At 43.3% G+C, this 24896-nt stretch overlaps 2 protein-coding genes across 12 annotated transcripts in view; both read right to left on the bottom strand.

The window, feature by feature from the left end:
• Positions 1–3251, bottom strand: part of ZDHHC14 (zinc finger DHHC-type palmitoyltransferase 14) — a 96438-nt gene extending 93187 nt beyond the window's left edge. For 4 of the 11 annotated variants that reach the window (XM_051616271.1, XM_051616273.1, XM_051616277.1 and 1 more), the window contains exon 1: positions 1872–3246. In XM_051616271.1, coding sequence (XP_051472231.1) covers positions 1872–2122 — 251 coding nt within the window. In that variant the 5' untranslated portion in view covers positions 2123–3246. Of the gene's footprint in view, positions 1–77; positions 97–1871 lie in introns of those variants that run through there. The other 7 variants (XR_007889182.1, XM_051616282.1, XM_051616281.1 and 4 more) reach the window with 4 other exon arrangements.
• LOC127383389 (sorting nexin-9-like) overlaps positions 1–24896 on the bottom strand; it is a 625662-nt gene that overhangs the window by 191576 nt on the left and 409190 nt on the right. The window lies entirely within an intron of this gene.

Below are 24896 nucleotides of genomic sequence, written 5' to 3'. Positions count from 1 at the left end.
GAAGTCAGGAGGTGATGAACACCTCGCAGCTCATCCTGCTGTAGCAGTTCTAAATCATGCAGCTGCAGAGCACTTACCTCCAAAGGAAGGATCAAAGCGTTAAAACACTTAAATAAACTGTAAATGATGGGTTAATAGATAAGTTTTACAATCATTATTATACACATTGCAATATTTGTGGGAAGTCCAGTGCTTGCCTCCAGAGGCCCTGCTGAAGGTGATGAGACTGCAACGCAGATGCAAGTGCCAGCCCACACAGAAAAGCGTTCCAAAACTAGGCCTAATCTTGGCAAACAGAACAGAGTGGCACCCAGTCCTGATGAAATATGATCAGGTTACACCTTTAATACCTCTTTAAAGCCAGGAAAGTAAACACACTTGCAGTACATGGATACCATCATTGACTGTGTTATTTCAGCTACTCAAAGGATGTTCAGGCAGTTTCACAACGTCTGCAGAAGATTTACAATTAATAAATCCCTCTAAAGTAATCTGGAGTCTACTAAAGACAATTCATCTGCTGAGTTCACATATATATTTAGCCACTGGTTACCTGCTGAGCATTTTCAGCTTCTTTACTGCCACCAGTATGTTAAAATTATCTACATTTAACTGGTACAAGTGAGAGTTTTCTAATGTCAATATATTCTTCCTTGAAGACACCAACTAATGAATGACCTTTCTTGTTCAGCTTAGCAAAGTGAACAGGATTTCTGGAGGCAGCACTGAAGGTCACTTATAAGTTACAGTTCCTATTCAAGAAAATAGTATGAGCTGCAAAAGTATTTTGAAGATTTTTTTTCCTGCCACAAACCACAAATCAAGCTACAATAGTTCAACACAAGTAATGTAGCATTAACTCTCTTAAAAGAATAATACACTATAGCAAGGGTTTTGGCAGTGTGAGCACCTTTGTACTCGGTGCTTTAAAAAAAAAGTAAACAAAAGTTGAACTGCAGTGTTCACATCAAGTGCCTAATTCTTTATTGTCACACATAGCAGTTAGTTTAACCACTCCAACATAAGTGCAAAAATCAGTGTATTTGATTTGCTGTCACTGAGTGTTCACTTTACATAGATGAAAAGGACTCCTTAAGATTCAGAGTAACAGATAAAAAAACCCTAGGAGGACATCAGAAGCTTGCTTAAAAAAATAATACCTAAAAATCCAGAACAAATACAGCTTTAAGTTAAGACCAAACTCACAAGTTACCATCACAAGCCAGAAAGTAATGCTGTTGCCTAGTGGTGGAAAGCTAGGTACATGCAAAATTGTACAACACTCTCTTTTTTCACTAATTTGGAATTCCCATCTACATACAAGCTGTTCAACGACTTAAAGAGAAAACAAACAAACAAACAAAACAAACACAAAACAACCCCCCCAAAAAAACCCAAACAAAACCAAACAAACAAAAAAAACCCGAATCAGGTGAAATTAATAAACTAATGAAAGACATTGGTAAACTAATGAAAGATATTGGTGTTCTTGCTTTTAGTTCTTTGACAAAGGGTCAGTATTTTTGCACCTACCAGTTTTGATTATCAGCAGAGTAAATGACAGACAAGAAGCTACATCATTTCCTGATTATTCCAAACCTGCTGTTTAACACTGCTCTTGCAACATCAGCAAGAGCTGGAAACCTGTGGTATAAAAGCACTACAACCTTAATCCTCAAACATCAGTTTTCCACGGAGTACGACAATCGAAATGGAACCGTGTGTCCCTCGGTATAATTAGATACTATTTTCAATTATATAAACCAACATTCTCTATGACATTTAAATAAATATGTTTTACTTTGTTTTCAGCCAGAAAATAAATAACTAGAGGAAGAGAAGCAAGATATGAAGACTTCGGTGTCACTTACTCAAATGCAAAGAAGAGTCCACTGGTGACCAAGATGAGAACAAGAGTCAAGTAGAAGACTCCAGTCTGTCGAGCCATCATGATCCTCCCATTGCAGAAGAATTTGTTTCTTCCAGGAAAAACCTCCCATTTTCTCTTGGGAGCCGATTTCTTTTTCTTATGGGGAGACTCCATGGGAGACGAAGAGCTGTGTGTGCTGATCTGACTGTATTCACAGTCTTTCATGGGCCCACTACCACCTCCAGGAGTCATCAAGAGACAGTAAAATGTGGGGAGAACCCCACCAAAAATATATACTATATATAGATGTGTGTGTGTGTGTGTGTGCAAATATTCTTCTGGCCAGGATAACTCTCTCCACCAGCCTCAGTTAATAAAAAAGCAAATAAAAAACGAGAAGTCTGCTACCACACTAGCAATAGGTGTATCATGCAAACACCGGTTAACTCTTCAGAAAGCAGAGCTGTCAAATCAGAAACGCTTGAGAGGGATCCTTCCTTCCTCCACCAGTTACAAAACAATCATGTAGGGCAATCCTTTTTGAAAAGAATTATCACAAAATACGACAAAAAAAAAAAAGTGATTATAAAACAGTTAGGCTGTCCAAAAAAAAAGAAAAAAAATGTCTTTTTTTCCTCAAGTTTATTTTCAAAGGGGAGGGGTTTTTTTCTCCTTCCCACGCACACCCTGAGATCTCTCCGAGGGTCAGAAGGCGGGTCAAGGCAAGGTTTAGCAATCGAGTCTATCATTCATAGAGATTTGTTATAATCCTCCTTTGCGCAGATTCCACTGCTAAAAATGACCATCCCTACAACGTTCCCTCGGGAGATGAGCGTAACAAACCATGAAGCAGGAAAAAAAAAAACACAAAAAAAACCAAACATAAAAACAAAAAGCGAGAAAGCAACCGGGCTGCTCCTCCAGCTTCCGAGAAACACTCCAAGCTCGCTCTCCTCCTCCCGAAGCCGCAGTCCGGCGGGCGCAGCCCCGGGGGCTCCCCGAGAGCCTTTCCCCCCCTGTCACCACTTGCTCGCGGGGGTCTCTCCCGCCCCCGAGGCAGCCCGGGGCAGGGCCGGTCCCCGACAGACACCAGCACCCCGGGAGCAGGTCCTCCTCATCCTCAGTCCCCGCCGCGCCGCTCCCCGCCTCCCGCCGCCGCAGCCCCCGCCTCCGCTACACAACAGGTCCCCGCCGCCGCCTCATGCTCCTCCGCGGCCCAGCCCCGCGGGGCGGGCGGCCGTGCGGAAAGGGGGTCGGGAAGCGAGAGGAGAGGGAGGCTCCGCCGCCGGTGGGAGATCTCTGCCGGGACTTCTCCCCTCTCCCCGCACCATGCTCGCCGCCAGCCTCAGGGCCGCCCGCACCCGCGCCCCGCCGCGCCGCAGCCTCTCGCCCGCGGCCCGCGGCGCTGCCGGGGCCCCCCCCGCATCCTGCCCCCTCCCCGCCCCGCGGCTGCCCGCCCGCGCCCCTGCGTGCGCTGCGCTGCTGCCCGGAGCAAGGCGAGAAAAACGCTCAGCTACCCCTCCGCTCCGCCGAGCCGGAGAGCAGCGACTTTCTCTCCCCTCTTCTTTTTTTTTTTTTTTTTTTTTTTTTTTTTGTCGGAGCCTCTACCCAGGTTTCTCCCCGGCAGCCAGACCCAGGAGCAGCAGCTGCCACCTCTTCATCTTCAGGGGGAGGCGGCAACCACCGCAGCGCCGGCCGCCCGCGGGAGGAGCGGAGGGAGGCGGCGGGGGACGGGACCACACAGGCGCGCACCCCCCGCTCAGCCCGCCGGGTCCCGGCCAGGGGACAGGCAGCTCCCCCGCACCCGCCCCGCCGGGGACGCCGGCCCGGCCCGGCGCAGCCCTCTCTCCGGCCGCCGGAGCGCGGAGACAGGGCTAACTCTTCATCTCCGTGGCCGCCCCCGCCGGCGGGCGCAGGGGAGCGGGCCGGGCCAGTGCCCGCGCCGCAGCCCCGCTCCCGCCCCGCGCCCGCTCAGCCCGCGCCTCCTCCGGCCCCCGCCAACCGGCGCCGCGCCGCCCCCGGGCACGCGATGTCTGCCGGTTCAGCCCCCTCCTCCTCCCCTGCTCCGGCGGCCGGGCCGAAGCCGAACGAGCGGTGCGGCCAAGCGACAGCGAAAGGGAAACTCCGCCTCCGCGGCCCGACCTAGCGGGACCAGCCCCCATCCCCGTGCAGGCTGAGACACGGCCGCTCAGCGGCACGCCCCTCCGCCCGCCGGGAGTTGTAGTTTTGCTCCCCAGACTCAGCGAGGAGGCCCCGCAGGCGGGAGGGCGGCGGGAGGGACTACAAGCCCCAGCATGCCCTGCGAGCCGCCCCGGCGGGGGGCGGGCAGCGCGGGAGCAGCGGCGGGGCCCGGCGCTGGGGCAGCGCAGAGCGGGAAGGGCGGGAGGGTGGCTGCCGCCCCGTGCGGGCCTGAGGTGACCTCGCCCGGCCCGGCTGTGACCTGCGGTTCTTGCCCTCCACAGGGCCCTGTGCCCCCGAGGCAGCCCTGCCTTCCCACCTGCTGGGGCTGGCACGGTTGCGGCTGGTGTGTTTGTGTCTGGGCTTGTATTTCAGTCAGGCCTGAGGTTCTGCCCTGCGTGCCCGAGGTTCTGGGCTGTGGTGGTGAGATGGGCCGGCCGGGGCTGCCCCGCTCCGCTCGGGCCGGCCGGCGTGCCCCGGCCCCGGCGGTGTCCGCGCTCCGCGAGGTCGCTGCGAGAAACGGACTCGTCTCCAACGCTGAGGTGCTCGTACCGACCCTGTCCTGACTGATGTTCCCAGAAGGGCACAAGGCGCGAAGGAAACGCTTTTCCAGAACCAGTCCTGCACCAAGCCCTTCCCGCGCAATCCTGCCCTGGCGTGGAACGGCAGCAGGGTCACCCGCAGAGCCCAGGGAACGGGGGGCTCCCCACGGCGAAGGGAGAACCGCTCCCAAAGCTGTTTCCTGCCGCTTCTGCCAGCTGTGTTCTCCGTGCACATCCGAAGAAAGCAACAAAGCTGAAGGATCTAAAGCACAAGTCTTAGGAGGAGCATCTGAGGGAACTGGGGTTGGTCTGAAGTCTGAAGAAAAGGAGGCTAAGGGGAGACCTTACCTCTCACTCGAGCTACCTGAAAGGAGGTTGGTCTCATCTCCCTAGTAACAGGTGATAGCGCAACAGGAAACGGCCTCAAGTTGCACCAGGGGAGGTTTAGATAGGACATCAGGGAAAATTTAGTCACTGAAAGGGCTGTCAGCCACTGGAACTGACAAGCTCGGGGAAGCGGTGGAGTCACCATATGAACTCCTAGAGTTAAGTGGGCATGCAGTGCTAACAAGGGTTTCCCTTCGACACATCTTTTAAAAAGGTTTGCAAAATAATTGCAGAGCTGTGTAACCTGCAGAGAATGGACTAGTTTGAGACATGCGGTAGGAGTCAATCCTCAGGTCAAAAACTGCAAAAGCATATTAAACTGATCTCTGGAAAACTTTTAGATTCATTACAATCGGCCTGCATCTCTCATGGTTTAATGTTGTCCTGGGAGAGACACCAAAAATAGAGCATGAGGATGCAGCTGAGTTCTTGTACATAGGCAATGTGTTTTCTGTTTTCATAATTATATTTCTAGTTTTGTAATGGAATATTTATCCCTTTAATTTAATGATAAGCTAATTTTTTATCTATAAACAGTGCCTGATAACAAAGGAACCATGGAACAGATTGACTAGCACTGGATATTCCCTCTTCCTTGGAGGAAATTAATTAATTTGGTAACCGAATTATACAGAGTAGCCTGGTAGACACTCTCCCGGTGAGTCTATGATCCATTTTATCAATACCTAAGAATAATTTTGGAAATGTTAGTGCCACATAGGGAAAAATACAGACAGGTGTCTCCCTCTGTGAGGTGTAAATGAGTAATCCTTTCGCAAGTGGGCAGCAGGATATAAAACCAGTTCCTGATATCATCTCATCTGCAAATGCATTAGCATCCTTTTTCCCACATGTAGTAGATGCTGCTGCGTTATTCCTTTTCATCTCCTCTTCCTCTTGTAGTGCCTGCTGTCAACAGCTTGCCTGCTACCTCATAACTTAGATATCACAGCATTTCTTAATTCTTTAAAATGTTCTTCATAAACAGCTAATAGTGTTTCTGTCTTCCTTAATACAGCATCAATATATGCCAGCAGAAGGCTGCTGACAGAAATTTTGTGGCTCATTGACAAGCATTTTCAGTCTTCACCAGGTAATAAAAATTAGCATATTGCTAAAGATCTCTCTTCAGTGTTTTGACAATATTAATGACTGTATGATGTCAAATGGCACTATTCTCTCCTGAGATGATGAAATCTTTTAGACATTGGCAAACAGAGCAAACACTTTATGTAAAAGTGTCATTGTTGGCTTATCATCACAGGTACCACTCCAGCTAATTTCAGAAACACTCTTCAGAAGCAAAACATTTATAAACAATATCAGCACCTTGTTCAAGCTGCCGTCTCACTCCTCAGTCTTTCCCTTGGGTTTTAAGATGTTAAAAGAGTGGGAAGTGAACTTCAGCCATATCAATGGAGAAGAATACAAAAAGGAATTTGAGGAGTGCCTGGAAAAAATAACTCCAAAAGTCAAACTCAGAGAACAAACACTTTTAACAGTGAATTTACTTTTATTCTAACAGGATCATCCAGTGCCACACACTGTACTTTTTTTCACGTGATAGCCTGTTCTAGTCCCTAATCACCACCAGTGTTGCACTGGAATTTAGAGTACTATTGACATCCTTTTGCAAACATTATGACCATACTATGAACCTCTCTTTGAAGTTGTTTTTAAAACAACTTGAAAACTCCCTTACAAAGAAAACTTTATACAGCTTATATTTTACATAGTTCAGCATTGTTCTTGAAAGGCTTTGTTATTGTTTGTTCACAATATTAATGAGAATTGGTTTGAGGCACTGAATACATTAAATCTTTAACACAGTAGGTAGGATAAATATTCTTTCTTAATAAAATTTTGTAGGATCATGTGTTAGGGTGTGCAGTCTCCTGATTTCTTATTTGTGACTCACGTTGATCTCATTAAATAGATCAATATGTTGCAGCAACGTTAGTTAGTTAGTTTTTTTAAAGACAGGCTATCTTTTTGTTAGGAAAATGCTAATGAAAGAGCTGCTTCCCCTGAAAGCTGCCATCTCTTACCCTGTCTGTAGTGTGGAGGTTTTATAAGGGCAAGTCTTAAAACAACAGGGAAGCTAATTTGCTGAGATAACACATCTCCTTACATCTGTTACCATGCTTCATGCAGAATCTGCTTGACTATGCTGGAAGCATAATCAGACAAAGTCTTTAAGTGATTATTGCCATACGAGCCACTGAAAGTAGCCTGGCAGGTCCAGACTTGTTAAATACTACAGCACATCCTTTACAACGGCAAGAACACATAATGTCAAGAGTTTTTTACAATACACCTGTTTTCCTGAACAGATCATGGATCACAGAATCACGGAATTGTCAGAGTTGGAAGGGACCTCTAGAGATCATCTAGTCCAACCCCCCTGCTAAAGCAGGATCCCCTAAAGCACACTACTCAGGACTGCATCCAGGTGGGTCTTGAATATCTCCAGAGACGGGGCCTCCACAACCTCCCTGGGCAGCCTGTTCCAGTGCTCTGTCACCCTCACTGTAAAGAAGTTTTTTCTTATATTTAAATTGAACTTACTATGTTCCATCTTGTGCCCATTGCCCCTTGTCCTGTCACTGGGAACTGCTGAAAAGAGTTTGGCTCCATCCTCCTTGCACCCACCCTTTAGATACTTACTGGCATTAATAAGGTCTCCCCTCAGCATTCTCTTCTCCAGGCTAAAGAATCCCAGCTCTCTCAGCCTTTCCTCATAAGGGAGATGCTCCAGCCCCCCAGTCGTCTTTATTGCCCTCCTCTGGACTCTCTCCAGTAGCTCCCTGTCTCTCTTGAACTGAGGAGCCCAGAACTGGATGCAGTATTCCAGCTGTGGCCTCACCAGGGTTGAGTAGAGGGGGAGAATGACCTTCCTCAACCTACTGGCCACACACTTCCTTATGCACCCCAGGATTCCATTGGCCTTCTTGGCAGCAAGGGCACATTGCTGGCTCATGGATAGTTTACTGTCTATCAGGACTCCCAGATCCTTCTCCTCAGAACTGCTTTCCAGCAGGTCCACCTCTAACCTATATTAGTGCATGGATTTCTTCCTCCCCAGGTGCAGGACCCTACACTTGCCTTTGTTGAACCTCATTAGGTTCCTCTCTGCCCAGCTCTCCAGCCTATCCAGGTCACACTGGATGGCAGCACAGCCCTCTGGAGTGTCAGCCACCTCTCTCAGTTTTGTATCATCAAATATTTTTTTCCTTTTTCTCTGCTGTTTTTCAGAAGTAACCTCTCTCTGTAATACTGCTTGGACAGCAAGCCATCATTTTAGAGTCTTACCAATATGAACTATTCATTTGGTGGAAATACTTCGTTTCCTTGAAAAAGGCTTTGGATTAACTAGAAATATTACATTTCTTAAAAGTTGTCAGGAAGAGAGAGTGAAAATGCACATCAGAATGACTCTCTAAGGAATAAAAAAAACCAGAGAGATTGTCATTGCAACAATGTAATCAAGTTAAGCAGGTCCAAAAAGCTTTTAATGTCTCTTAAGTCTTGCTTTTGAAAGACTGATATAACTAGTCTTTTATTGTACAGCCTCCAACAAAGTTCTAAGCAGCATGTGAGGTGAGCAGGTAGGAGGAGGTAAGAAATCTTTTTAATGGCAAGCTCTAGAGACCAGAACCCATTTTGTGTTTTCATTTATCAGCTGCATATTAAAATTGTGTCTCTTGATCGGGGTGGCTTTTTCCTGTTTCCATGTGTTAAAAACACAGTAGTTTATCATTTAAAAACATGAAATGGCTTAATCATACAGAGTCTGAAATACTGTTATAGTTTTTCAACATATTACTTTGGCATCTTGCCATACAGCTTCATTACTTTGGTTAGAAAGGAGAAGCTACGGATATTTTAATTTATTCCAGCAGAATAAAATGAGAATTCTCCTTAAAAATGCAGTCAAAATTCAGAGGTTTTCAGAGTTGGCCATGCCTTCCTGATCAGTGACTGCTTCCAAAGCTCAGGAGGGACTGCCTCAAAATCTTACAATTCAAACTGAAAAAAATAAACATGGGCAATGTGTGAAGTCATCATTGTGGTATTTTAACCATATTTAATCTGGTTCTAAAAACCTTTCATCCTGGCAAGCTCATGCAGCCAACCAACAGAAAGGGCCAGTAAAGCACAGTTACATGAGGGAAAAAAATTTTCCAGTGTTATCAGTCTTGGAGCACATCAAACATTCCCTCACTGGAGCCAGGAAATAATTTTCTTCAGTCTTACATCATGTATTAGTAGAGCACACTGTTCAAACACTGGAGTGAATTACAATTAATTCGATGTGTTGCTTCCCTGTGAAGAACCTTGTAATCGTCTTTGCTTGATGCAGAACAGCATCATTTAATCCATCAGTACTATACAGAAATTTCTGCACGTCAGTGAAGGTCAGGCATTCACATTACTGATACTTTTCCTTCAGTAAATTTCCTCTTTAAAAACACTTTTTTTCCCCCTGCAATACTTACAGGAAATGAACTTAGCACTTCAGAGAAACAAATACAATGGTGGGTCATACCAATCTGTATTCTTCCAAGCACATGTGCTTTCCAATTCCTAGGTGTCTCCATTGAATAACTCCTTACTATGGAGCCAGGCCTAATTTTTTTATTCAGCACAAGTAATATTAAAACAAGTGTCTGTGTGAGCAGCGGATGAAAGGGAGATGGGTTTCCTTTCTCCATCACAACAACCTTGCTTTCCCCCATGGTCCGCATGATGCTCCTCCCCATGTGACAGGAGAATCGCATACTGTGGCTAACTGGGAGCTGCAGACACATGGACTAGGGCCAGCTGGATGCCAACAAGTGACCAGAAGTGAAGTGACTTAAGATGGGTGAGTGGCTGGGCAGAGTTAGCAGCTCACTTGCATCAAGGAAGGAAGGCTTCCCTTTCTCCTGCTTTCCCTGCTCCTAAACTAGCAGCAAAGGGTGGCCGTTCTCCTGTCTTCTCTTCTACTCACATCATTTCACCCCTCTCCCTTGCAGCATCAGATGTTTTGCTGAGCTGTCTTGGTACAAACGCATCAGTAGAAGTAGAAAACTATTCCCTTTTTTTGTCACCGAGTTAATTTTCTGTCACTTCATCATGCTGAAATGACTTGGCAAGGGACATGACAAAGCATCCAGGACTGGTACAAGGGAGGAGCAGGAACACATTGCTGAGGGAAAGGGAAGTGAAAGAGGAAAGGCTTATTCTCTGTATAAATACACATAATATCAATTTAAATATATATAAGATAAGGGTGGGGAGTGGGCCTGTAGACAGTAGTTATACTGAACTGCAGGCTCAACCACATGTGCTCATCCCATAGGAGCGAGAGAAAAAGTGAGAAAAGACAACACGCAGCTTAAAGACAAAAAGGGAAGGGAGAGCAGGACCTTTCTTCCCCTCCGGTAGTTGTGGGCTGTTTGATAAGCTCAAGCCATCTCATGATGACTTACTCAGGATCATAATACATAATGTCCAAGTCCTTTCCACAATGTTGGCATTAATTTGTCTTTCTTCCATTGGTTTTCAGGAAACTTTTAAGAATTTAGTTACAGTTGAAATGTCTACTCTTTTTCCTATTCAGCAAAGCAAGTTCCAAAGTCTTTGTCTGGGAAGAGAACTGATGTTTGACTGACACTTTGAACCATTGCTTAAGTCTATTCCCATAGGAAACAAAACAAAAAATAATAAAATACACACCTACAAATGGTCCTGTAATTAAAGAGATGCTGTCAACTGCAATTATTTTAATGAACCAATTAAAACAGTAAACATTTTCAGATTAAGTTCTTTAATTAATATCTCTTGTGTAAAAGAACATCCATTTTACAGGTGTTTCTTTTTTTCCTCCTGTTTCCCACTTGGGACTGTAGAAGGGACTGGACTCCTGGTCAACAAAAGAATAACTGCAAATATACTCCAGTTTATCTGTCTCATAGACAACCTGTTTTTCTCCCCTCTGTGTATGTTTCCTGGCTGCCTTTTCCCTTGTCTGCTGCCTCAGCAAACAGCTGCTTACAGTACTGTGGGAAAGTTGGAACTTGTGCTCTGCAGAGGAGTGCAGGAAAGTGATGCCATCCAGCTCATGCAGGAGCATGACACTCATTTTGAGAAAAGCCTTCTTCATCATTATAGTCATGGGCTGTTGGATTGTTTTGGATGACACACTTTGAGCATTTACAGCAGCACTATCCATTGCTGTCACTGGAACACGTCCATGGTGTGTGTTTATGTGGATTAACACAAAATACATAATAGTTTTCCTGGAGGAATGAGGCAACTAGAGACTTCTGAAAATCCCTGAGGGGGGCTATCTGCATCATTGAACACTTAACTAGGTTGTCTCAAAATGGATCTAACTGCCTTTGAAAATCTCTTTAAGGCTTCATTGTCACAATTCAGCATCATTAACAGGAAAGATTTAGTATTATTTCTTTCCTTTCCCATACTCCTTGCCTTGCCTTCAACTTGGTTCTATGTCACTTCTACACCTGCCCTCCCCTCCTGCATATACTTTCTTTCAGCAAATGACAATGTTGGTCTTCAGTTTTGTACCCACCTCTCTTTCCCACCTTTCCACCATAAAACAATGAGCAAAAAGAATAATGGAGAACAGGTAATTTTACACCTCTCAGAGCTAATGTTTTCAGGACAATAAACCATGACAGACTAAGGGGTGCAGCACTGTAACTACCGAATTAATTGCAAATTTGGAAAGTCTAGGTTCCTTCCCTTCTCCCCACAAAACAGGATTTTAAAAATATTTCATTTACTTGATAATTTATACTCCGTAGGATCTGAGTATTCAATGAGCTCTGTATACAAAGGACTAGATATGATTCATGAATCATGTGACTGACAACACTGTGGTAGAGAAAGGAAGTCTAACAATCAACAGAAATGTGATACTGATCATACACAAGTATAGTTAGTGGAATAAAATAAAATAATTGTTCAGTTATTTTTGTTCATATATTTACTATAGTGATCATTCTCATATTTCTGTGAACACTTAAATGGGTGGGCTCTGCTCAGAAGCTTGTACCCTACTAGTTATGTGTTTATGGTACCAGAGCTTTAGCAACTATTTCTACTGCTAGCTGATTTAACATCTTCTGACAGTGTCACCGTTTGACTCAGGTCCGACAACAACGCTCTTGATCCTCTCCCCCTCCCACCCAGGTAGGGAAGGAGAGAGAGAAAAAAGAGACTTGGCTGAATTGAAAAACTAAACTACACAGCTTTAATTAAACACTAATGAATGATTTAAGAAAATATATACAAATATGTTCAGGTATGAGCAAAAGCCTCTCGTGTCCCCCCACCCCCCGCAACTCCCACAGCACTCCCCTCAGCTGGAACAGTCCTGAGAAATCCCGGAGCTGCTGCTGGAGAAAGTGGAAAGTGATGAGGGTCAGGAGAGCTCGAGCCTGGGGGTCAATGGTGATGGATGGAGTCCTCCCTGGATGCTGGCCATGGACGGAAGAGAAGGGAAGAAGAAGAAACAGGAAGAAACTCAGCCTCCTATGGGGGGGTCATAGATCTCCCCGTAGTGTCTGAGCTGGCAGAGTGAAGGTGTGACCCTGAAGACCCAGCAGTTAGAAAAACATTCCACTGTCTTATCAGCTTTAGAAGAACACACTGTTGCTAGTAAAAAGAAAGCTCACTGAAGGAAAAAAAAAATCAGTAAAAAGGAAAATTTGCTTCATCCTGGCTCAACCCAGGACAGACAGAAATACAGTTTTCACTTAACGTATATTTCATATTACAATCCATGTAATGGCTCACTTTTAAGCATTCTCAGAAGTCTGCCTTCTTCAAATATGCCCAAGTGGGCCTCATAAGACATATTTCTATTTTTTCCTATAAGATTATTAGCCATTAATTATTTTATCCAATAATTAGTCTTCAAAAAATTAAAGAACTACTTATAAGAAAAGGTGGGGGAGTATTTATGGTAGAGAGAAGGTTTTGGCCAAGATTCTGAGAATGACTTGTAAAGGCTTTAGAACATATCCTTTTTACACAAAATAGGAGAATAAGTTTACAAATCTGAATTTTGGTAGCATTAATTTATATTCATCTACTAGAAATCACATAAATTAATTTGGATAAGTAAATGGCAGCCTGCAGTATAATCACATCTTAAACCAATAAGACTATAACCAGCAAATCCAGGAAGTCCATTCAGAATTCTAAAGAAAAATATTCATGCAATAAATATTATGCAAAGATTCGTTTTGGAGGCTTTATGAACTGACATGTTGTATTTGATTAAAAGGAGTGTAGGTACAGATTACTAACAGCAGTGTAGGAGAAAAAAAAAACCCTCTTAATTTCAGAAAGAAATGAGGTTGTTAAATTTAACAATTTTAACTCAGACGATGTAAAGACAACAAAAGTGTTTACCAGTAACCAGAGTTCCTGCCAATGTGAAATCCACACATTCATTTGTGGAAGCAGACATTGGAGAGATCTTTTCACTTTGAGTATAGTGGGAGGCACTCAGCCTGCCTTCCTTCTAGCTCTGAGCACATGAAGTGGACTATCCTAATGCAGTGGCCTCTCAGCCACAGAGCCCCAAGTGACCAGTAACATCCAAAGGAAAAAGGGCAGGAGGGGAACGCCTGTGTGAATATCTGAGCTTGAAGAGCTTCAATTTCTAGTAAGTAGGCTCCCCTTTTAAGTTTTAGATACGAAGATAGATATTTACATGTGGAAGTTTATAAAGAGGGCTTACATGTAGAAGAAGGAAGTCTCCAAATGCCCATAGGGAGAAGCCCAACTCCTTCAAGCAAACAGCATCAGCCCTGGATGACCCAGAGATGATGAATGCCTGGTAGTTTTTTTAATTACTGGAAGCATGAAGGAGCAGCTCATGAGGATTTATGAGAACCCAATTTAACTTCCACTTTTTGTGATTCTTATTCAGGCCAACTGGTGCAGGCTAGCTTTTGGCATACAGGTCAAAGCTAGGGCTTTCCTAGTGGACTAGCTTCATCCTTTCTTCACACTCAGAGAAGCGTATTTTAGTGCAAAATCCATCCCATGCTTTTTTATCTGCATACCATAGCCCTGTCTGTTATGCATAATGCACAGTGATCAGCAATTGTCTGCTTTAACCACAGAACCTAACCACAACATGTTGCTCAGAATAAGCCTAGCACACATGGGTAACCTTTGCACAGCCTCCACTGCAAACATACCCCACCTGCTGTTACTTGGCTTGCTGCAGCTGCCACTGTACCTGTTCCTTGTGCAACAGCTCAGAAAACCATGACAGCATCTCAGGCCTCTCCTGAGCCTGCCTGTGCCAGGTGCACCATCTCTAGATGTCACATCTCAACACCTTGCAGAAAAGCCTAGACTTACATGAAATATATTTTGCCTTCTTTTCTGAGGTCCATTTGTTTTTGCAATAACAAATACTTCATAACTTACGAGTTTTTGCATCTTGGAGACTAACATTCTCTGTGGCACCATGTTATGGTCTGTATCTGGGCTGAGCAGTAGATAATCAAGAATTGTTGGCCACAGGAAGCCACATATGAGCTGTCTGTCTCAGAGTTATCACGTGCCAATCAGCACTAGCATTCTGGGCATGATGCATATTCAGGAGACATCTGGTACAGTTTAGCTTCAGCAAATCCAAAGTGGGTCTGTTTACAGTCAAGAACTTCAAAGCCATTCCCCATAGCCTGTATTCCCATATAATCTTCAGCAACACTGAAAATACTGTCCTGTCTTTTCCCAGTGTGGACTCCTCTGTTGCAGGGAACAAAAGACAGGATTCACCTTCCCACAGGCTGTGTCTACACGGTTCTAACAACTACACTAAGAGAAAAACTACCAGTTATTTTCAACTCTCCACTTTTCCAGAGTAGGTAGCTGGCACTGCTCTCCAGAACCTTGGCTTCTGCTAAGCTGGAGAACCTGTGTTTATTCCAGGCATTGCAGCTCTTTTACCATGGATGAAGTGCCCATCCCCAGCCAAGCTGCACAGATGCAGTGTTTGGAGGGACTGTGTACTTGGCTTGCTGACCACATGGCCTGCCAGGATGCAGCGCTCAGCAGTTTCCCATGTCCTGTGAGAATCCCCAGATGCATCTCACACCATCTCTGTATGAGGGGGTGGGTGAAGCCTTCATTGTGGCTTAGCCCCATATGATGAAGTCATTCCGTCTCCTATACCCATCTCACCAGTGCTCCTGCCTGCAAGCAATCCTGAGCCCTGAGGTGGCAGGCATAGGTGTGTTAGCAACAGCACAACCTCACAAGCAGCACCTGGGTCTGCAGGGCCAGAAAGGCACTACTTTAATAAATGTTCATTCATACCAGTGCTCAGAGGGCAGAATTTTCCTGTCCATGCATAACTCAAAGCACTAGTTCCTTCCTTCCTCTGCACCTCCTCAAGAAAACAAAAGCCAGAGTTTCCTCTCCCTCTTTATACAAAAAGCCCAAAAAAACGCAGACCCCCCCGCTTCCTTTTCCCATTTCTTTCCAAAATAATGAAAAGCACCAGCATACCCAAAGCATTTAACCCTCCATCTTCTCAACAGCTCCTAAGCTTAACGCCTCCCCAGTCTCTGAGAAGCTGGCAAGGTGGGGAATGCTCTTTGCAAAGGTCAGTGGTCAGGCTTGTGCCATAGAAAGCTTGTAGAAGCACACACCCAGGCACTCTCTGGCAGATTGGAAGTATTTCACTGCTCTGCTACCTGCCCCACCCATATCCCCTCCAGCCAGAGGCAGCCCACGTTTCCTACCTTCCCTGTCTAGGAGGCCAGCTGTTGAGCTGAGATGAGGGAAGTAAATACTTGCCTTTCAAGCCCCCACTCAAAACAGAAAGCAAACAGAAACCTTTAAATAAAAGCATGTTATGAAGTACATGTAGATCTGTATGTAAAAATATTTCTCATAAGTACAAGAGTTGGCCATAATTAACCCCTCAAATTAAATAAAACCAGGTGCTTTCATGTTAAGGCTTCATCTAGTGTTGCTATGCAGACCACTTCAGTGGAGTAGCACTGAATTTGGCCACCATGAATGAGTGATGCTCAAAGTTATTTGGGCTGGTTCTGTTGCTTGATGAGCTGACTAGTATGTGGCTCTTCCTTGGATGAGGTTTGAACAGGGGTGAAAGTCAGAAGCTTTTGAAGAACCTGTCATTCCAGAAATAAAGCACTCTGATCCTGTTAGTGGGTGAGATGCTGGTGCATGTCCCATGTCCATCAAAGCCCACCACCTCCGTAATAGCATTTGTCTGTCACAGCCTGCCAGTCTGCTCTGGGCAGCAAGCAGATCAAGAACCTTGTACTGCTGCATGCAGGTATCCTGCCCACATCTTCCTCAGTTTCAATAAAGAAAGACAAAGAGAATGGAGTGATTCAGGGACTTCCTATGGCTTCATCATCAAGTGCAGGAAGTTGTTTTTTGCAGTGTTGCAAGGATGTGATAACCAATGATCTTCCAAATCCTCAGTGCTTTTCATCTCACAGTATAGTCAGGGTGGAGAAAAGAAGGGATATCTTCAGTTCTATATTTGAAAAAGGGCACTGCCTGGAACATGCTGTTTGCACCATTGAGAGACAATGTGAAGTGCCTGACAGATATCTTGTATGGAGTACAACTGACAAAGCAAGTGGATGAAATTGAGCTCTGGGAGAGGACATCAACATGTGACAGCTGGAAACATAAGAGTGCTGAAACAAGAATCTTAGCTGGCCCAAAATGGAATAAAATATTTGATCGTTATATGCTTTATCTCTGTTGAGTGTTTGAGAACTGAAACTGAGTTGAACATGCTCCATCTTATATTAATTGCAGCTGTATAGAAAGAGAAAAGCATGCCCTCTATGGATAGCCAAATATCTCCCATCGGAGTGAGAGGACATAAGTACTACATAGCTTGAAGACAGAAATACAGCTGGCCAGGAAGTAACTCTCTTGTGCTAGGTGAGGATTTGAACTAAGTTTTTATTATAACATAAAAGCATGTTTTGAAGAAAATGGATTTTTCAGAAGACTGAGTTTTCAAGGGAGAAAGGAATTCACGGGAGTAAAAAAAGATCTTGTTCAAATCTTGTGAAATTCAAATAAAAAAAGATAAATTTTATTAATTCTAAAAATCATGAAAATACAAATACTTTTTTTAAAAAAAATGCTCTATTTGAAAGGAGAGAATACTCTCTCTTCACTATTGAATTAGAATGGGGAACATTTTTTAATAGGTAAAGCTTTTAAATTTTGAATTTTAACACAATCATAATTAAAAGTTACTAATATGCATAATTTTGTAAGTAAAAAACAAAGTTCCTCCCATCCCTAGGAATGCCATTTGATTGCACTGTAGGGTTCTTCATCTAATAAACTATCTGAAATTCTTTGTATCAGGGGACCATACTAAATCGTTATTTTAGCATTTAGGAAACCAAAATTAATTGTATTGCTCAACAAAGGTCTTAAAATCTTAGCAAGCTTAGCTAACTAGAGGAACATTAAGCAATTGCGTCTGTGGCTGCAGTTCTTCACCTTTTTGGAAGGCTTGATGGATCCAGTGGTGGAGGTGACATACTGCTTAGGACAAAGGCAAATTAGATCACAACATACATCACAGACGGACACCATCTGCATGGCCAAGGTATACTTTTATACCCCCAAAAGCATTTACGGTCAGATCATGTTGTCTCTGTCCATCCAGGGCAATAAATGCCACCACCCTGGCATTTATAAAATTCAGAATTAAGCTCTTATTTTCTGTCAAAGACAACACTAGGAAGACTGTCTTCAGTTGTTACTCCTTTCTTGTCTCTCTGCTTCACATCAGACAGGAGTCCTTGTTTCTATCAGTTCAAGGGACCAGCTTTCTTTACTTGAAGAGGGAGTGAGGGAAGGAAGAAGGGAAGGTAGGAATGAGTTTGGTTGCTTACTTGCTTTCCCTCACACCTCCAAGTTCCTCCAGCCTCTTACTGAGCTGAAAGCAGATTAAATGTCAGTTCTGACTCCTTGTTTTACCAGGTAGGTTCAGCTGACCTTCCAGCCCTACCAGGGGTTCATATAACTTGTAACAGTGCAAACCATCCATGTTTGCCCACTAGGACATCAGATTTAATAAAATCTGCCTGATACACATATGCCCTACATACATGCACATGTACAGACTCCACCACCCCTATGCACAGACACAGCAATGCCTGTCTGACCTTCCAACCAGCCAGGCTTCATGGGGCTGATAAAACACCCTTGTGAGCTACCTCCTGATCCAAGAGCTTATTATATGATCAGGGCGATAGCTTAAACCAAATATCAAAGAGCTGTAAAGCCTAACATAAAAATAGTAATAATCATACTTTCAGCTCAGTGAATGTGGCAAAGCATTCTGAAACCCAGCATTCCTCCTTCTTTCTCTGGTCCCTCATTTTATCCACTTTGTAGCTGTTATTAATGTTAACCTTGTGAGCAATGCAAAGAGGCTTGGAAAAGAAAATCTGCAAAGGGAAAAGAAAATACACAGCCTTTTTCTAGAGAACAAAAATCACTGTTCAGTGAACACTGCTCTAAAACCAAAGACCTCTTTATAGCCTAATAGAATTATAGACTCGAGTCTACCATTAATAGCATGCATGGCGCCAGTGTAATAAAAAATGGAAATTCATTGTCCAATAATGATTTGTGGACTTCAGTAATTTATGTCAGAGTTTCCACAACACTATACTTCTCAAAAAATCTCAGATCTAACCAACAGTGCTCAGTTAGACATTGATTCTTCAATGAATGTGTGCACTTTACAGATTTTGTCTTGGCAATGTTACAAACATGGTAGAAAGAGAGAATATGTGCAGCAAAACATTCAGTAACATTTCTAATCTGCTTTGTACTTGGCAGCTGTGAGATAGTCTTTCCACCCTCTGGGACAAATACATACCATGGAACACGTAAACTTCTGAAAAAATACACATTTTTTTACATTGAGTTCAGCAGAATGTGTAATAAATAAGTATGAAGAAGAAAAGATCAGATCTGAGGATCATTCTAGCAATAGGCTTTATTTCTGACCTATAACCATGAATAAAAATAACGCATAGAAAATACTAATTAGCCTGTTTTCAACCATTTGTGTCTCCATAGCACTGCACAAAGTGAGCTTGCTCACTTTTTTTTTAACCATGTACATTTAGTCTTAATGGTTCAGCTCTTCTTCAGTCATCAATAGGGAGCCTTGTTACCATGGTGACAGACAGACAGATTAATGCGATGTTTAGAGAGATACCGTACTGCCAAATTTTGATATATACAGTTTGCACTAATGTACTGCAGACACAGAGGGCATGCATGCAGAAAATCTCAGGGACAGGCTTCCATATACACAGCAAGTGCCTTGACACAAAATTCCCAGCATCTTTTAACACAAAGTGGTCATCTATCTCCCACTTACCCCCGTCAAAATAGCCTGTTGGGAGTCACAGAGAGTTGCTCCAGAAACTTACACTGAATGTCTGATGAGGCCTGTTGGAAAGGGCTGCTGCCAACACCTAACGTGTCAGCTACATGTATTAGGCCATGGATGCTACTGGTCATCTTAAAATGATTATCTATAATCCACTTCTTGAAATGCAGTCTGACACCTTCAGTAGAGACCTTTGCATTTACCTGTTTACTTTCTTCATTGCAGGTTTCCCTAATGAGAAATGTGACATATACAAAAATCATGGGGTTTTTACAGAGCAGAGACAGATTTCACATGCAGAGTAATTCTTAGAATTTTCACACTTCCTTCGCTTTCAAACCTTAATGACCTGCACCTTCCTTGCCCATCTCACCCCCTTCTGTAGAGCTGCTAACGAGCTTTCCTGTTTTCAAAGTACTAGCTTAATGATTTATGTCTTCCACAAATCCTCAGATGGATATGAAATGATACAGGAAGAAAATGTGTAACAGTTACACTATAAATCACTGTAATTTAGACTGTGACACCCCTGTGCTTGTAGAACTAAGAGAGTAAGTTGATAGTTTTATTTTATTCTATTTTATTTTATTCTATTTTATTTTATTCTCTGTGCAACATTTGAATTATTCTATTATTGCTGAACATCTTCACTGCAGAAACCTATGATAATCTGCTAAATTGAGTGAAAAGTCAGGTATTTTTAAAAGATAATTTGACCTGCTTACTGAAATTCTGGCACAAACTTGGTGCTCTCAGAAATATTCTAGATGTGAAATCAGAAGTACTTTATCCAGATCACACTATTAATTTACGTTACAAGAATAATTTAATTAGAAATGTTTTCCATCCATCTACACAAAGTGATAATTATAATTCATCAGGAGCCTAATATTCAGCTCTCCTTCCAGGCCTTTTCAAATTGTAATATTAAACTATAGCAATTAAGCTCTGTGCATGACCACAAAAGAGGCCTTTGGATATAATTGCACTGAAGCCAATTAGAAGTATACATCTCGTATTCATGCCAATTAATTTAACAGTTGAATTTCTCAGCAGGTGATGCACTATCCATGAGTCAAGTCTATACTGGTTACCTCCCCATGACAAATGAAACAGTGCTCCAGCTTCTTTCCTCTGCCAGGTGCTCTGCAGAATGCACCACTGCCCAGTGTCCCAGAACTGGTGTTGTTTGCCACAGGAGGACAGCCAGTGGGGTGGGGTGGGCATAACAGCCCTCCCATGGGCCTACACAACACAGCAGCCTCTGAACACGCATCTGAGGGGCTTCTCCTGCCCAGTGGTGGCCCATGCCAGCAGCATGTCCCTCCTGCCACACAGCCACCGTAGTGTGGGGTGTCACATCAGAGCCAGCTGCAACTGAGCCAAGCTTGACATTACTGTTGCCCACAAACTAATTTGTGGGGAAGTCTATCCAGGTTTTGGTCCAACCTCCTCCCCAAAACATGCTCAGCTGAGGGCTCAGAGCAGCTCGCTTAAGGCTTTACCCTCTTTAATCTTTCTTGTAAAGAAGCTGCACAACTATCCAGGCAGTCTTATCTGATCCTCACTGTCCTTACGGGGACTTGTTTGAGCTGCCAACAAAGTCATCTCCCAGAGCCCACTGTAAACACACAGAATAGACAACTCTATGTATTGTATTCACCGAGAGTCCTTCTCTGTCCTGTCAACCATAAGTTTGGAAGTTTGCAATTCTGGCCATGTGGGCCAGAAACAGATTTTCTCTTTAGAAAATTCTGCTTCCAGGCTGTCACCAGGCCATGCTCTAATGACACTATGGAAATAATCTTTGTTGTGTCTTTTTTTAACTCTGCCAGAAATATTTGTTTTTCTAATACTGTACAGGAAAGCAACTACTAAAAGCTGATAAAATAATATTCTATAATGAAATACATATTGAGACCACTAAAGACATGGTACCCAGTAAAATTAAAGAAGAGCTCATAAACATATTTGCTAGGTCTCTAAGGACAGTGACAATGCCACAGGAATTGGGAAAGGATCTAGGATTTGCCTTTATAGTTAATGTGGGCAGAGCCAAACACATATGGACTTACTGCACTTGCTGAGAGAGAATACTGTAAACCCTGAGAAGGTAATAAAACATATAATTTCGTAAAGGATAAGAATAAAAAGCAATTAGAGACATGCATAGCCAAGAAGACCCTCTGTAAGTGTTCCCGTTTCTCCAATGCAATCATCCAAGGCATATGACAGCTTTGATATGTGTTATCAACAGCTCCAGAATTTGCACTGTGCCTCTGACCAGCCACAATGTCATAATCCATGAGTGCTAATTTGGGATTTATAACTGAAACTCTGGCCATACTGCCAACGGGACCTTTGCCATTGACTGCAAGGCAGCCAGGCTCTGGCCATAAAAACCACTGCGGCTGTGGGGTCAGCACAGAGCCAGCACGCTCTGTCTGCTCAGAGCTGCAGCTGACATGCCCTGCTGAATAACCAAATGTAAAGGAGAAGTAAAAGAAGAAACATTTAATCTCCTGCAGAAGTAAGCTGTAACTGAGAAAGGCAGCTCTGGGGCTAAGGGAGGTGACCAGGAATCTGGAGACCCAGCCTCTCAGCTCCTGCCTTTGCTGGAGACTACAGCAGAACTTTGTGCAAACTGATTCATTTCATCATCTTCTCCAAAATGAAAAATACCCCTCCCATAAATGTGTGAAGCTACCCTGACCCATATTTTTAAAGTGCCTTTTGATTCTCCAATGCAAGGCTTTTCTTATAATTCTTACACGTGACAAATTGAGCACTCAGTTTGTCAGTATTTCTGTGGCTGAAGTCTATAAATCATCATTCAGAGACCAGATTTTTGCTGTAATATGAGACAAGAGACCCAAGGACTTACTCTTAACATGGGAATTTCAGCCATCAGATTTTTAAGAGATGCACAACAATAACCAGCCTACTGTACAAGCATTCCTGCAGAAGCCAAATCACAGCTGCAGAACATTTTCGGTTCTTGTCCAATCGACCAGAAAATTGTTCAGAAGTACATAACTGGTTTCTTCATGCTCCTGCCTGTACACAGTGCTGAAGCTGCACAGTGCTTTCAGGAATATCAAAGCTTTCAATAAATACAAGAAATGACCCCAGTGAGTCAAGCAGAGAGCAAAGATCAGCTCTCCTGAGAGCCAGAGAGCAGCCCAGCTGCTGCTTTTTCTCTCTTTCCAAAACCAGTGCTTGGCTCTCTCCCAAATTCTTTTACATAATCCAGTTCTGTTAAGGAACACATCAGCTTAACCAGTATTCATATCAACCTCCTCTATATTTTGAGTTGGATTTTTTCAAACTCCAGGCAGGATTCTGTCCCTCAGCTGCCATCTTTTTTTGCAGAGCCACTCAAGACTGTTTTGGATATATGAAATTGGTCAGTTAGATAATTTAGTGAACATATCAAATTACTACATTTCTTATGTCCCTCAGCTTATAATCTAGTTTTTTTCCTCTGAAGACCTTGGTCCTCAAGTGAAACTCGCCTTCAGTGGAGATGGCCAGGTATCACTGTGCAGAACTGCACAGAAGAGGAAGGAGAGCAGGGTAAAACACAGGCCAGGACTGAAATATTTCACAGCTTTATGTTCAGAAGTTTGCACACCCTGCTGTTTCTTCTTGATAGGGTTGCTTATTGGCAGAAATACCAGACATTCTCTAAGATTATCCTTAAGGAATGTATTTATGCAAGCCTGTTTATTTTTCTGAAATTTCTTTTCTTCTTTTTGCTCTTCCTTATTCGGTTTCCACACTTCATCCTCACCAACATTGTACCAACTTTCATGAGAGAGGCATCATGATACCAATTTTTCATTAAAACCCAGGGGTCAGTGTAGAAATCCTAACCACAACTTCAGAATCACAGGTGGACATTTATGTATACTTTAAAGCTTTGGTTGTCTCTCACTGTCTGCTTTTGGCTCATTATTTTTTTAAATGATAAACCAGGAAGACCACAGAGGGAAGTCCACGATCCACTACTGCTTCTCTGTGAAAGTCAGGGAATCCTGGCTGTTGCAGACCCCGACTGAAAATAAATATGCACACAGTGCCTGAACCTGGTCATGCAATTACTGTTGTTTAGTCCAAATTCAAAGCTACGAGAGCTTAGAGCTGTGGTCAAATTAAATGAGTAAATGTATTTTTCAAGTCAGTTATCACCTATATAACCTACTTATTTCAGGTTCATGACCACCTGAGGAGCCTGAACATACGTAAGTCTATGGGACCTGGCAAGATGCATCCCAGAATGTTGAGGGAATTGGCTGATGTAGCTGCCAAGCCACTCTCCATATTTGAAAAGTCATGGTGGCCAGGTGAAGTTCCTGGTGACTGGAAAAAGGGAAACATTGCACGCATTTTTAAAAATGGTAGAAAGATGGACCCTGAGAACTACAGACCTGTAAGCTTCACCTCTGTGCCTAGGAAGATCACGGAACAGATCCTCATAGAATCTATGCTAAGGCACATGGAGGACAAAGAGGTGATTTCAGACAGCCAACATGGCTTCACCAAAGGCAAGTCCTGCTTGACGGCCTTCTATGATGGAATGACATCAGTGGACAAGGGCAGACCTATGAACGTAATATATCTGGACTTCTGTAAGGCCTTTGATACAGGCTTCCATAGCATCCTCCTCTCTAAATTGGAGAGATGCAGGCTTCATGTCCAGATGGAGACTGGTCACAAGTGGTGTCCCTCAGCAGCCTGCATTGGGATCTTTAGCAGGGCCTGTCCTGCAACAGGACAAGAGTTAATGTTTTTAAACTAAAAAAAGACAGATTTAGACTAGATAGAAGGAATAATTTTTTTACAGTGAGGGTGGTAAAACACTGGAACAAGTTGCTGAGAGAGGTGGTAGATGTCTCATCCCTGGGAACATTCAAGGCCAGATTGGACACAACTCCGAGCAACCTGACTTAGTTGTTTTCCCTGATTTCTATGAAGATTTGGACATTTGATACTAGAACCATTAAAATCTATCTTTCAAACAAAAATGTGTCTGCTTTTAGAAAAACATAGCTGAATTTTAGAAAACAGTAACTGGTTAAATCTGAGTAGCCACACAGAGATCAGTGCACTCGCATATGTACCATAATGGTCACAGAGCAGGAATAATGAGAGAAAATGCAAGGCTCCTGGGTGAGGTATACATAAAAGGAGAGAAAGCATTAGGTTATATTTAATTATGCAACAAGAAGAGATTAATATTGTAACTTAAATAGATACAATTATGAACATCTCTCTACTTTTTATTTATTTTTTTTTTCTTTTAAAGCAGAACAATTTATTTTACAATAGTAAGAACTCTAAGTTATTCAGTAGGACAGAGTGGATTTCACGGGTTTTATGCTCTAAGTCTCTGTGAATGATTAATAGAGACAGATGTTATCTGACTCTCTTAAAGATTGATTCTTGGCATTGT

The sequence above is a fragment of the Apus apus genome, chromosome 3 (genome assembly GCF_020740795.1).
Source record: "Apus apus isolate bApuApu2 chromosome 3, bApuApu2.pri.cur, whole genome shotgun sequence".
NCBI lineage: Eukaryota > Metazoa > Chordata > Aves > Apodiformes > Apodidae > Apus > Apus apus.
This window is presented reverse-complemented; position numbering and strand designations above follow the sequence as displayed.